General features: G+C 39.6%; 1 protein-coding gene across 2 annotated transcripts; it reads right to left on the reverse strand.

The window, feature by feature from the left end:
• Positions 1 to 3,521: 3,521 nt before the first annotated feature.
• On the reverse strand, positions 3,522 to 11,371 carry pnp6 (purine nucleoside phosphorylase 6). Of its 2 annotated transcripts, none has more exons than XM_028408095.1 (7): positions 11,244 to 11,371; positions 9,069 to 9,238; positions 8,870 to 8,973; positions 6,977 to 7,152; positions 6,709 to 6,899; positions 5,118 to 5,313; positions 3,522 to 3,676 (listed from the first exon to the last, which is right to left on the reverse strand). In XM_028408095.1, coding segments are annotated over exons 1-7 (876 nt in total). In that variant the 5' UTR covers positions 11,282 to 11,371; the 3' UTR covers positions 3,522 to 3,675. The 2 variants fall into 2 exon arrangements, with proteins under 2 accessions (XP_028263896.1, XP_028263895.1); XM_028408094.1 differs by having other exon boundaries at positions 5,069 to 5,313.
• Between the last annotated feature and the right edge of the window lie 3,299 nt (positions 11,372 to 14,670).

Consider the following 14,670-nt stretch of genomic DNA (forward strand, 5'->3'; position numbering starts at 1 on the left):
AAAATTCACATTTATATATAGGTCCTATATGCCTACTATATCAACAGTATAAAGGCTGTTCCATACTCCACGAGAACAGAGAACTCGCTCCAGGGGTGGTAAGAGTAAAAAAAAGAGGTACCATACTACGTGTGTGCAGAACTCCTCATACGGGCCATCCTACGCAGCGCACGTCACACACAAAAGGTTGACAATGCAATTGTTGTCAGCGTTTGTGGTGTGGGAGGACACAGTTGCAGAGAGCAGAGCAGTTTCAAAAACAAAAGCAGTCTTTATTTTGTGCCAGGAGGGCAAAGAGCAAACAGTCCAAAACTAAAAATCACACTACTAGTGGAAAAACGACATGGCATGGCAAAAACAATAAACTAGATCCTGAGGCAGGCTAGGTCAAAAACCAGGTAAAAGGCTAACAAGGTCAAAACACATGGCATGGCATAACCTGGAGACGAGACTGTGGCTAAGTGTCCAGACATCTGTGAGCGACGAGAAAAAACCCCGGGAGTGACGACGAGACAAACTGGCAGAGAGTGCAGGGAAGACAAAGACTAAATACACAGGGACCAGGGAAGGCAACGAGACACAGGTGACACACATGAGGGCAGGGCAGTTAATCAACGAGGAGGGAAAACACAGGAAGCAAAACTCAAGACAATACACAGGGAGGACAGGACTACCAAAGTAAAACAGGAAACACAAGACAAGACTAGACAACTAAACACAAACCCAGGGAGACAAAACACCAGGACTACAGGAAAATACAATAACTAAACACAGATTAAACTAAAAACCCAAAACAAGGAAAACAAAACCATAAATAAACACCAGGTCCTGACAATTGTATTGTAAAATGTGAGCACAGTCGTGGTTACCTGGCCTAACGAGCTGATAATGCTCAGGGAAGAGGGCGTACAGCATGACAATAGATAGAAGGTCAGAATCAGAATCGTGTTTATTGCCATGTAAGTGAAGGGGGTTCACATTACTAGGAATTTGCCTTGGCTGACTGTAGCAGACCTCTGGTCTGTGTGAGTGAACGTGTGGATGACTGTCTGCAATAATACATCCCGTCTCCCGGTGTTTAATGTGCGCGAGCCACTGTAACACCGTGATCAATACTGGGATTAATTTTTATCGCCACCTTTTGGACAGACGCTCTCCTCTGTGCGCCGTCTTTCTCCTTCCAGGAGCTGTTTGCCAGCTGCTCATCTAAACAGTCCATCATTGCTGTACTTCCTCCTTCTGTCTGTGTGTTCTGCACCTGAAGAAGCTCTTGCGCTTCTCCACATTCACCACCAATCACAGCATGGTTGACGCACAGCCTTGAGAGAAAAAGTTCTGCCCGGGCAATGTGTACGAGAGAGCTGCACAACTGGCGGTCTGAGATTAAAAACAAAAAATGACGTCATTTTGTGGGCGTAACGTCTGCAGGGGGAAGGGAGTTCTCTGTTTTTGCAGAGTATGGATCCACTTTAAAGGGGAGGAAAATACTACACAGTGCCACTCCTGGCAACTGCAGTTCCTCAAATGGCCACTTGAGGTTGGCTTCTAATTTAGGTCAGTCTCCTTGTTCATGATGGATTTATTTATTTTTTTATACACAGCACCTGTTAAAATAGTGTTAAGGCTGAAAATGTAAAGGCGTGGCTGTTTTAGTGACAATTGTGACAAGGCTGGTGGCTCTATGCCTATAGGTGTCGCAGATGTTTAAAAACCTGCAGTTCCAATTGGTGACACTAGGGGCTGTCTCCAAAAGTGAGTCAATTCCAATAGACCTCCATGTTTTGGGCGGTGTTGATATTTTTTTGTGACAATTGTAGGACTTATTTTTGCATTTGTAGGTGTGACCACTTTGAGTGACAGACAGGTGCCAACTCAGCTCCACTGGAAGTTTAATCACTGCCAACATGGTTGGACCCTCCCACGGGGACTCAAAATGGCTCATCAGAAACCTATAGGTGTTCATTTTTCATAGTGGCAAACTTTAACTTTAATCTTTACTGGGGTTGAGAGTGCATCTGAGTAAGCTTTAAAGGTACGGTAGGAGGTTTCCTTTTGATGCACTTTTTGTTAAATCGTCAATCTGGGCATGTGTTTACTTTCAAAATCTGGCTGACTCTCACTGAGTTTTCAAAATCCCCTACCCTACCTTTAATGAGAGCTTTAGTGTAAAGTTTGATTGATTGGTACCTTGTCAAAATGATAGAGATGATGCACAGATGCACCAGGTTTGCCAAAAGATGCAGTGTGAACTTGACCTATCACATCTCCACAGAGGTGGAGCAGTAGTTTTCCAGACCCACCCTGCATATGCTGGTACAGTGCTGACATGCTGCTGGCAGCCGACTCGTTTAGCAGGCGGCGTGTGAAAGTCAGCAGAGACATCCCCTCTTTAATGCTGCTTCTTCTGCTTGTAGGACTCACATCCAATGACAGGACAGCACTGCTGTTTTTATACACGGTACCCAGCACAGGTACATGACGCTTCATATGATCAGCCTATGTGAGATAAGGGTAAAAGATTTCAGAGTGTAAACTCAGCAGAGCTGTCCTGCTCTATTTCCTCTGCTTCACTTTTCACCCTATTATAATCAATAGAGGGCCCTATAGGCTCAGTTGGCACAGTGACAGATGAAGCCTGTCGCCAGCCTGTGGGGACTGCCGAGTCAAACACACTTCATTCTCCTCTCTCACTATCTTTAGCCCCTCTCATCATCTGTCTTTGTGTGTGTGCTGTTTCCCACTTGTCCTTATCCAAAAGCAGAGAACCCACTACCTGCACATCTTTGTAGATGTCTTGCTTTTTGCTGTAAAGCAAAATTGTGAGGCATCGAGCATAGGTGTTGTGTTTTGTGTTGTCGGCTGCCTCAGCTCATTTGTATTAATATTTCAGTTCCACAGTGGGCTGCACCTCTACATGCTGTATGTAGATAAATTATGTAAAAGAAGGGAGCAAGGCATGGAACAGCCATTTCCACTTCATCTCAATCCAACAGCGACTTCATCTGTTTGAGGTCTGTTTAAAGTGAAGGATTGAAAGAAAGTGAAGCTGAAGACAGTGTGTGTGTGTGTGTGTGTGGATGAGCAGATAAGATGTGTGTTTGCCATTATCTTTATGCTTTTCACAGATGTCTCCCTGCTTACTGATCCTCATTATCTCTGAAAGTGAAAGAAACTTCCTTTTCTCCTTGAAAACAACTTCCATATTGATTGATTTCAGGCTGTGGGCTTGCTCAGTACACACCACACAAACATGTGCATGTATCCATGACTTAAAAAAATACCACAAAAAAGTTTTTATTTAACAGCAGCAAAATTTATTAAGTGAATTTGATTCTAACCTGAGATCTGAACACAATAAATATGATTAAACTAAGAAGACAATATTATTCATAAGGAAGACCAGACAACAGAAAACAAATTTGCCAAATTTCTTAATCCCATTTGTGTAAATGGAAAAAAAAAGAGAGTATAGCACTAGCGCATACATTCATGCGATTTGTAGGTTTCAGAAAATGCATCTAAAAAATGGACAACCTCCGGCTTGTGTGTGTGTGGGTGGAATTGCCCTTTGCATTAGCAGCTTGATGGCCTAAGAGATAGAGAGACTGCTGATCTTGGACTTCTTTGGCCTTTCCAGCATTAATGAATGAGACTGTCAAGAGAAGCTGGCAAGAGCCTTCAGATCAAAGAGAGAGAGAAAGAGAGAGAGACGTAAACACACAGGTCCAAGTGTCATAGCCCGCTCTGGTGTTACAGTGTTGTGGTCTCTTAGTGTGCAATAAAACAGATCCAAGTACAGAGAGACCTCCATACATCATGGTTCTCCTTTAGATTGTTCTTTTGTGGTGATTAGTTCCGTTTCTGTATGCTCACACTCACACTGAGAGATTTCCTTTAATGGTCTTTGAGTTTTCTAGAAGCTGATTAAACTTTCTTCACATTTCCTATTTTGACTAAAATCTGACAAAAGATTGACAATCCTTTTACATACTTTTTACTAATAATAGAGATTTATCTGCTTAAAAATATATATATATTTTGGTCAGAGAGTAACTATTGTAAAACAAGGTGAAGTCCTCACCCCATGGGACCTTATCTGTGTGAAAAATGTCTCCAGTTGCTGATTTAAATGGACAAACACTGAATGTGTAATTCAGATGTAATTCAAACAGCATTGAGAAATTACTTTCCTCTCACTGCTGACCACTGTTTCCATGGTGATACATCTGAAGGGGTGGGACTTCACTTCTCTATACACACTTTTGATTTATAGTTAAAATAGGAACTTATTGTGACTTTCTAACGAAGATCACAAAATAACAGATCACTCTATATTCTTTCTAAAATAGCAGCTATTATAATTTGGAGTTACTAGTATTTTTAAGCTGTGTTTTCTTATGACCAGCCCATCTGAAAAAAATTATGTATTACAGTTACAGGCTGACAGAAAGGCAAATAAGACATTTAGCATGTATTCATGTAAAAAAAGGTCACACCAGTGCTGAATAATAATCTAAAGATGAGGTAAAACATGTTGTAGAGTCTGACCGTGTCAGTAAACTAAAGGAAACATGTGATTATCCAGCAGCGTAAAGTGACCGCATTGCAGGTTGCGTTGCAGGTTTAGCCATCTGTTTGCTCATAATGGCAGGCAGATAAGGGGAACCCCCCCCCCCATTACCTCACAGCACAGAACAGAAATACAAACTTGGTGGTTACACAAACGCCACCGCTCCACTCTTGTTACAGTTATTGATCTGTGCTCTGCAATATATGAGAACGTTGCCATTTTAAACAACGGAACAGTATACTTTGATCACAAAGTATGTTGTGATCTAAGTTCCCATAAGTTAAAACAAACAACAAAAGTCAATACGTCACCCAGAGATGCTCTTCAGCTGTCATAAAAACATTGCTAATTGTCATGCGACTCAATCCTGAACTGGCCAATAGGATTGTCTCTCATTGTAATATTGCCATTCATATTTTTACCCTGGTTTTTACCCGCCTCTGTTTAACTTATCTTCTGCACCTATTTTTTTCTTCAAAGCTATGATTATCCAATCACCTTTACTGTTAGGCTGTCTGCAAACACATCTTAGAATACTAGAAGTTACTAGAGCCTTGTGATGACATGGCTGACGAGCCGTTGGAGGTCCTGGGTCCTACGTTCCGTGGTCTTTAGCACCTCTGCGTGGTTTGCCTTCTCAACACTCTCATAATCCATCACGACCTTGTTGGTGATGAGGGACAGACCCAGCACACGCATGTCACAGTGACGAGCCACCACCACCTCTGGGACTGTGCTCATACCTGGACAGAGGGTAGAAGATGATGTTTGATAAGGTATGTAGAAACATACAAACATACAAACCCTTTAAAACATGAGATCAGAGCAGAGATGTGCTGACTGCAGCCCTATGGAATCCTAAGATTCAAACACTTGGATTTCCCATAATGCATGTTGACAACAACTTTTATCGAACACTCCCTGTCTGATTAGCTGTCATGTCCTTCAAGCTCCCATTTTGTAGTGCAGGCTTTCTGTCATTTACTTGATACACCAAGATAACTAGACAAAGTTCTTCTAGAGGAGCAAAAGTTACACACTGTGAAATGCAGTACAAATGGGCTTAACTGGAAGTTTAAAATCCCAGTCAAACCCCTAATTAAATGGTATTTTTGGCTGGTTGGCAGCAGCAAAAACAGGTTGTGCAATATAATGGAATACTGACTTATGATATTTACACATTTCAAAGTTTTATAAATATTTGAACAGAATTTACATGCATTACTCTGCATCCAACTTCCTGTTAACAGCCTGCATACTAATTTTTAGAAGAAGAATTCAAAAGAAGTCAATGCTTAATTGTCCATATTAGCCAACAATAAACATGCAAAAACATACTGTAACTGTACTAATATGTTATATTGCCATATAATATCTTACATACAGCTAAGACCAATGATGTAACGATGGTTGTCGAGCTAGCTATAACTTAGCTTCATTATGGTTTGTCGCTGGTTTGTAATAGTCAATTCTACATTCTTATTATATTAATAATCAGATAAAAAGTAAAAAAGGTGTAGCTATGGTTTGTTAGGTGCAGTAAATGTGTCATACACACATAACAGTGTGTGGGATATAAACATAATGGTGTAGAAAGGAACTATATCTCTGTACAAGCTAAGTGCTCATCAGCTACCTGGCTAAATTGGTGTCAATATGCTACACTATATTGAATATTCTGCATATTTCTCAACTTTTTCTATAGTCCGTCACAATCTTTTAACAGTTTAATGAGATAAAATGTCATTAGCCATCCATAGCTATAGCTTACAGCCCAAGATGTTTTACATATATTCAAATGAATAGTTTAGATTTGCAGCTAATAGCAGTGATATGTCTGCACATGGCAGAGCTGCATCACAGTTTTCTGCCAATTTGATTAAGAGGTTGAATGGGATTTCATCCTAGGTGCATGCAGACCCAGTACTGTAGACTATGTTCACTTAGTGTCAGCAGAAACATCGTAATTCAGAAGGTGATGCTACAAAAAATGCAATTTCAGAGCACATTGTCTCCCCCTGTGCAAATAATTCATTTAAATGCTTGTAGTAAGCTGTGCAGTTGCTCTTTTAGATGCATTGTTAAGAACTTCTGAATAGTGGTGTCCTTTTAAGTGAACATGAGGGAGCTGTACTAACCCACAGCATCAGCCCCAAGCATCTGCAGGACTCTGCACTCTGCGATGGTCTCATATGTCGGCCCAGCCAGCATGCAGTAAACCCCTTCCTGCAGGAAGCTGTCGCAGCCCTGCTCCTTTGCTGTTCTCCTGGCCAGAGCTCTCAGCTCACGGTCATACGCATCTGACATGCAGGGGAAACGCACTCCAAACCTGCAGCAGCATTAAAAGCATTAAACAGACTGCAGTGATAATCTGTCTTCATAGTCCTGCCTCTGCATGTCTCTTACCTATCATCATTATGCCCACACAGAGGGTTCTGTCCTGAAAAACCCGGCATGTTAATGTGATCCTTAATGAGCATGATGTCTCCCACATTGTAGTTACCACTGAGCCCTCCAGCCGCGTTCGTTACAATCAGAGTTTCCACTCCGAGCAGGAAGAAGACTCTCACTGGGTATGTCACCTGGAGAGACAAACATACTATCGTCAGATTCTGAGAAACAGCAAGACAAATGGGAGTTAGGAAACTGAGGTAACCTGGGAACAATACTGACGCATAAAAAAACACGAAAAGCTTATATTATGTAGCTGTTTGTACACATTTGGAATATTTGCTCTTTTGTGATAACCTTTCTTAGAGCATCTGATGGCTCATAAATGCTTTTTCACTGCAGTCACATTCAAAAATTGCTTTTTCTATTTACGTTTCTCAACAGATTGAATTGCCAAAGAAAGAGCCATCTCTTGTTAGTGCAGAACTGTCAAGTATCCTGGGATCTTGATAAGGTCAGTGCTGTCGCTTCGGAAAATTGGCCTAGTTGATTGGAGTTCTGTAAGGATGAAATGTACTGATCTGTGTATGCAATAACAGGAGTGTCATTAGTTAAAAGTAGCACGGTAGCAGGGAGTTGTTAATAGTGAGTTGACTTAATTAAATTATTTGCTAAGCAGCTCTTGGATGATATTCAAGAAGATTTTTTTTTCGTGGAAAACACCAAAATCTGCATTTATTCAAATGACCACATGAGGCTGGCTTCAAACCCCTTGGACTTCTATTTTGACGATTGATGATAGTTTATGCACAAAATAAACATATAATTATGTGTTTGGAGGACTTAAAATGTTGAGCTGAACCACCTAAATGATTAATCACATTTGAGCTTCTCAGTTCTACTTTATTTTATGTAGATGGTACAACTGGAATCATTTAATATACTGCTTGGATAATGTTCTAACTGGAAACAGAGGGTTATTATATGCGTCTATTATTGTATATATAAACCTGGATTTTATAATTCAGTGGGGTTATATGAATGTGTTTATGTGGTGATGACACATCTCGGCTGGTCATAAAACAGGACACAGTCTTCCTGGGTCAAAGGCCAGGTACATGCTACCTCTGTGACACGCGAGGCGGTTTGTTAGTGTCATCATGACTCAGCTGATCATTCAACACACATGGTCAATTGTTACCTAAAAGTGTAACTGCACAGTGGTCTGTCAAACACCAGTCAAATATCATTAGGATGCAGTTTGATAAAAATTAAAAGGATTGATAAGGATAAGGATTTGATCAAATCTGAATGTATCACACTATATGTCTTCTCCCTTCATATGGGAACAAATACTTGACAGTGTCCTATTACAACTTAAAGTAAAGGGGATTTGTCAATCAATAATATGTCCTAGTAACTGTCACGTCCAGGGTTTAAAGATTAGGCACACACCAGTAAGGCCTGTGAATGTTTTTCTCAATGTGTCACAGTCACAGTTTCAACTGCCAGCTTTAGGTTAGTTATACTGTATAGTATATCGTTTGCATCAGCAAGGTCTCGAAAGACAAAAGTGAGTTGGCTTGTGAAAGAAATTGCGACAGAAAGCAACTTGCAGCGCAAATCAGAGCAGAAGGAGAAATAAAAATATGCCTTGAACTCAGCCGCATCCAGTGTTATCACAGAGATGATTCAAAATTAATTTGATCTCATGTAATTCATCATCCCACAAAACAAATCTAAATGTGAATTCAGTGGACAGATGGTAGCAGTACAGTTGTACTGTTAGCAAATAAGCAGTGGAGGCCATGCCAACCATCTACTTCTTTGTTTGGCCATGAACTTATCAATCACACTTCTTATAACAAAAAGGAAAGAAGCAGAAGCAAACATTTTAGCAAAGCTTACCGTGTGTATGTCATAGCCCTCATAGAAGTGGAACCGCCCCTGCATGCAGACACACTCAACCCCCTGCAGCCTGCCAAACACCAGCCGACCCGCATGGCCCTGCACTGACCAGAAGAGGTACACAGTATGAGCTGCATGCTTATGTATAATAAACAATTCTTATTAGTTTTTTTCTTTTTTTCTATTAAATGGGACCTACCAGTGCTGGTAGGGAAACGTGGAATATTCTCGTATGGAAATATAGCACGGTCTTCCAGCAGGTCAGCCAGGCCGCCCAGGCCTGAACCACAGATGATGGCTACTTTAGGACGCTGCTCTGTGTGGGCCAGGAGCCAGTCAGCTGTCTCCTTGTACTCTTCATAACTGTACCTGAAGACCAAACCAGTCAAACTTTAAACACAATAAATGCTTATAAACATCAGTCAGGCTAAAGGGAAACTAAAACTCCACCGCATTATATTGCATATTCAGCTGTAGGTGTTTTTTCATGTTTCTTGTATGATTCAATATTCTGTCACAAAGGATCAGCTGGAGGCTAAGACACTTTGATATACAGGCACATAGACACATAGTGTAAACTGTAAAAATAGGAATAAATAATAAACATTGGAACACAGTAACCGAATTATTATTCAGGGATGTTGTTTTGATTGGAAATGCCTAGAAGCACAATATTACAAAGTCTGGATATAAGTCTGGTTGTAATGCGTTTACCAAATGTTCCCTGTCAGTCCTCAAGCTTTGTTATTAAAACATAATGGCACTTCAGGCTGCAGACCAATCTGCAGCAGGACAGAGCCTTATGACTTTGAGACCATTTTAGAGCTGCCATCTAAGATGACTGCTACATCTGACTGGCCCTGGCTGTTCAATCTATCAACATGTTCCCTGTGTTTGTTTATTTAACTCAAAAGATATCTGGAAATATTCTATCAACAGTCACACTGTTTTAGGACCAAAGAGTCATGGACTTGTTGTCACAATCGACCTGTCACTTGCAGAAGTTGCCCTTTTGTAGTTCTTCAGGTGGTAATGGCAGTATTGCACACAAACAGCGACAACCAATCAGGTGACTGCTGGGTTGGTGCTAGTACAATATGAAGGATGAATGACAGGGAGCCATTTAACCTTTAAAAATCAGTGATTTATAAACACAAGGAAGTTAAACACAGAGGCATCAGCAGCTATAAAGATTATTTTCTTTTTTTTACATGTCTCTGCTGCACATAATGTGCAATAACACACTGCTGATACAGAGCACTATAACTTTTTCTAACTCAGCTATGTAACACAACCTATTGTACATTTGTGCAGAGGGGTGTGTGTACACTTATTATTATAATTCAACAAAATATGCTTATAATATGTAAATGGTTTATGCTTTTGTAAAATCAGTAATAGAGAGTACTTGGTTAGATGTACCATCTTACCTAAATTTGCTACATCAACCTGTTTTGTTAGCATAGTAGCTAGATTTATGTAGGCATACATTTATTTATATTAAACAAATGTAAAAACATGTATTGTCTACCTAGCTAAATATCTGTAAATGTATTTGTTTTGTGTGATAGTATTTATACTGATAATAATAATATATTTTTCTTTCCTTTTTATATATAGGCTATATAAATAAATAAATATATATAAAAATATAAACATGTAATAAACATGTAATATATATATATATATATATATATATATATATATATATATATATATATATATATTTACATTTTACTACAGAAATATAACCCCCTATTAGGATTGCACGTGCCTTTGTTACGTAACATCAAGCAGGAAGTAAGCCGCTGCGGTTCTCTGGGAGCCAGCAGCAGGACGGAGCTGTCCGTGGTGCTGCGAGGAGTTTACCTTCAGCCACCTTAGCAAACAGCCTCCGGTAGGCTGGAGTCTATGTATGAATGTATGTATTGTGTTTTTTTTTCTTTGTCAGACGCACCACAAGTTCCACAACACAAGCGAGTTTGGCCTGCTATGCTAATAAGCGCCAAGGATGTGTAGCCTTCCTAAGTCACAGGATTGGCAGGCTAAGTGAGCAGACATATGAAAAGAATCTGATTTATGAGAGGAGAAGGAGGGATTTATGCGGTAAATATTGTTTTGTATAGGCGATACCACCTGTAACATACTACGTCACAGGTAGGAGCTACATCTGATAGGCTGCTGTAATCCTCAGAATAACGCCGCTACCATGGCGTCTCTGAGTGAATTTAACATAGTAAAATACACGCCTTGCAAACTTTACCGAAAGGATTAAGCACCACCGGACCTCCATTAATATCTGCCTGAAAACCATGTGTAGCCTTGACAACCATGACGCACACGTCAGCCCATATCAAGCTCTTATCAGTCCTACCTGCACTGACTGCGTGAGGATGAGGACGCCGCTTCCATGTCCAATGTTGACAAAGACGTTGTATTTGTTTAATATATTTAACTAACGCGTTTCCCCTTTGCGGACTTGACGGTAGTACAGTAGCAGGCTGATGGAGACTTGAGGGAAGACGGAGTGGCGGGGGTTATGCTACGCGTTGACGTCACAGCATACAGGGGGGCGAAGGGGGCGGGCCACACGCACATATTGCCGGTCTCTTTGAAGAGGACTAAATCCAATTTTCTACCAGGCTGGGCAACTCACTGATCCGTTCACTGAAAGAGACAGGGCTGGGAACACTGCGAGGGGACAGGAAAGAGGGAAACGCGGGCGAAGGGAAGAACTACGACAGAAATAATGATAATATATACATTATTTAGGTATTTAATAGTCGTTAGGGCAGAGCTTGACCTCAAATCCAGGAAGGTCTGAATAGCCTACGTGCCTGAAGCATGCTGAGCAGATTTCTCACACACAGAGCCCAGACAACAATTCAAAGTGCTGACTCATTAGTTACAAGAAGAGAATGGAAGTCATAAAGAGAGAATAGTCTGCTAAAGCAATTAGAAAACTGCCAATGAAATCATCAAATGTCTCCTAACTTTGATTTGCATAGGAAAATTTTTTATGGTAAAACAAAATATCAATATTTTTTTTTTTATTTACTTATTTACAGTTTGAATAAATTATGTTTTACAATATAACAGATTTTCAGCTTCTTTATGAACAACATTTTGAATTATGTGACTTTCAAATTAACATTTTTACCAATATAATTCACTGATACTATTCTCGTGGAGAAAAAATATTTAGGATTTGTGATCAGGGTCAAAGATTAAGGGACCCTTGAATGTATGAGAAATGAGTTCAAATATAGGTTATGTCATGAATAGTCACTCAAAGAGGATAAAAGGTTTTTAAAAGTTGAGGAAGTGGGAAGAAAAGAAATCTGTGCTGTCATCATGCTCACTGGGTTTTCAAATCCCTTTTGTAGTCTCACTTGCCCCTAATGACCCTCCTGAACACACTCACACACACACGGTGCTGTGTGTCAGTGGTGGTTTTGTATGCAAGGGTGAGATAATGTGCATTTGAAACAAGCTAATTGTCTTTTTTTGGTATCTTGTTTTGTTTGTCATAGGTTTAGAGACATTATTCCTCCCTTAAGTTCAAGAATTCCACTGTTTGCTTTAATTAAACTAAAAGTCAATTTATCAGTCTTGTAAAATTAGAACCAGGGATACCAAGAGTCCTAGCTGTGCTTACAAAAAATAGCTTATTTCTACACTGTAAAAAAAGTCTGTAGAAGTTACGGTAAAAAAACTGTCAAATAGCAACAGTCAAAGGCCGTAAAATACAAAATAGTATATCACCGTAGTAAATACAGTGAATCACTGTAAATCAAGAAACAATATATAACTTTAATATTTACAGTCATAATATGTAGAAAACAGAATTTTTCTGTGAAAATAAAAAAGGGTCAAATTATGGGAAAATACCATTAAGTCAAAAAAACAATAATTACCCTAAAATTAATGGAATTATTTTGCATAAAATAAAGATTTTGCTGACATTTACAGTATAAAACTGTTATAAATTCTGCAAAATTATACCTTAATTTCTCAAAGAATATGTTGAAATATTATTTGTTGTAGAAGACCTGTCCAATAAGCCTATACATGTCCAAATGCAGGCAGTTTGTAAAACTGGGACACAAACCTTTAGTATGGTCAAACGTTCCTTGGGCACTTAGCAGTAGTGTTAACAGTAAATTTTATATTTTTATATTTTTGTTTATTAAAACATTCTACAGTCTGTTCTGCCTGTAGCCTGCAGCTTTCAGCTCTTTGGTTGCCATCCAGAGGTAAATTCAGTTTCATCATTTGAATGAAATCATGGTAATAAAAAGCATCTTGACTTAATATATGTTTTATTTCACTCCTACTGTTTGGAGATTGTGCATGTGTTGCCATTAACGCGCCTTATTTCAAATAGGCCAATCAGCGCATTGTACTGTTTCTGACACTACGTCCAACCTCGTGTCACCAGGCTTCTCATTATTGTAAAAATAATATGTTTGTATATGTAACGCCCTGGCACTGTTCTTTATTGATATTGATCTAATAAAGTTTAAAAAAAAACAACAAAAAAAAACAGGCTCCTCGTTAGCTACTAACCGAACTCCAGACCGGTTTGGTTGTGTGCAACCATTCAAGTCCACAGACTTCACCGGAGGAGCTTCATCAGTGGTCTGGATTTTTAAGAATTTGCCACAGCCAGGAGCTGAACCTGTCTTCAGTTATCTCGATAAGTAAGCAAATCAAGTGAAAGGTATTGTGTTGACTCCTTCCTCACTGCTGCCTCCTAGTGGAGTATTTTAGTTGAACCGCTTGTTTAGTTTTGCCTTTGATGTTTTGTCACATGTGAAGTTCAGTTGAAGACATGCAAGCCAGTTATTCTTATGCTGAAGCCTTGGACTAGATTTGTCCGTGAGTGCAGTTGAAAATATTTACTTTGTGGTTGTATTTCATGTAAAATTATGTACATTTGTTTCATTTTATTGAAGGTTAACATTGTTTTGTATGTATATCTGTTTTCAGTTTTACAAAAAAGGAAGCAATACCCAGAAAAGTCACACCTGAACCACACCTGGGTTTATTGGAATATTTTTTTGTTTGCTATCTGTCTAACCTCAATTCTGTGCATCGTGGTGAGGACAGAATAGGTTTTATGAATTGGATTTATTCAGTTTATTAAGAGGGTTGCACTGCAGACAGCTAATGTGAACGTTGTGCTGATGTCTGCTTAGCTTTACGTCTAACTAAGCAGACTCTAACTTAACTAAACAGCCTGAAACGTGTAATACATGTTTAGATGTGTTTAGGAGCACAGTGTATTATCAGCAGTAGTTTTATTAAAAAAGTTTGACTGTTTTTGAAAGCAGCGGGCTAAATCGGGAGTCTATGTGATTAATGAAGCTAATCGCGCCATTGGTGTATGGTTATTGCACCTCGGTGTATTTTACCACCAGATGTGTTCTTGTAACATAGTGGAGAAAACGTTCATGTTTTGTGTTGCAAACTGCACGCAGTGAACGCCGATATATTTTAAATGTGTTGGTACACGTTGTAAGCAGGTGTTGTCAGGCTATACAGCATTAAAGGCGCGCTTGTATCGCCACTACAACAGTACACCAGCCGTTAACGTTATTCAGGATGTGACGACATAAAATACACCGTCTCACTTTGACCGCCAGTGTGAGGGAACCAAACCGCTGATTGCTCACTTAAAGGAGCACATCACAGGGCGTCAGGTAGCTTGAAAATCTGTCTTTTACCTCTCACATGTCCAGAAAGCACAGACGTTGGTCAGAAAATGTTATTTGGAAGTTAATCCAGGAGGCTCATTG

The sequence above is a fragment of the Parambassis ranga genome, chromosome 6 (assembly GCF_900634625.1).
Source record: "Parambassis ranga chromosome 6, fParRan2.1, whole genome shotgun sequence".
NCBI classification, from domain to species: domain Eukaryota; kingdom Metazoa; phylum Chordata; class Actinopteri; family Ambassidae; genus Parambassis; species Parambassis ranga.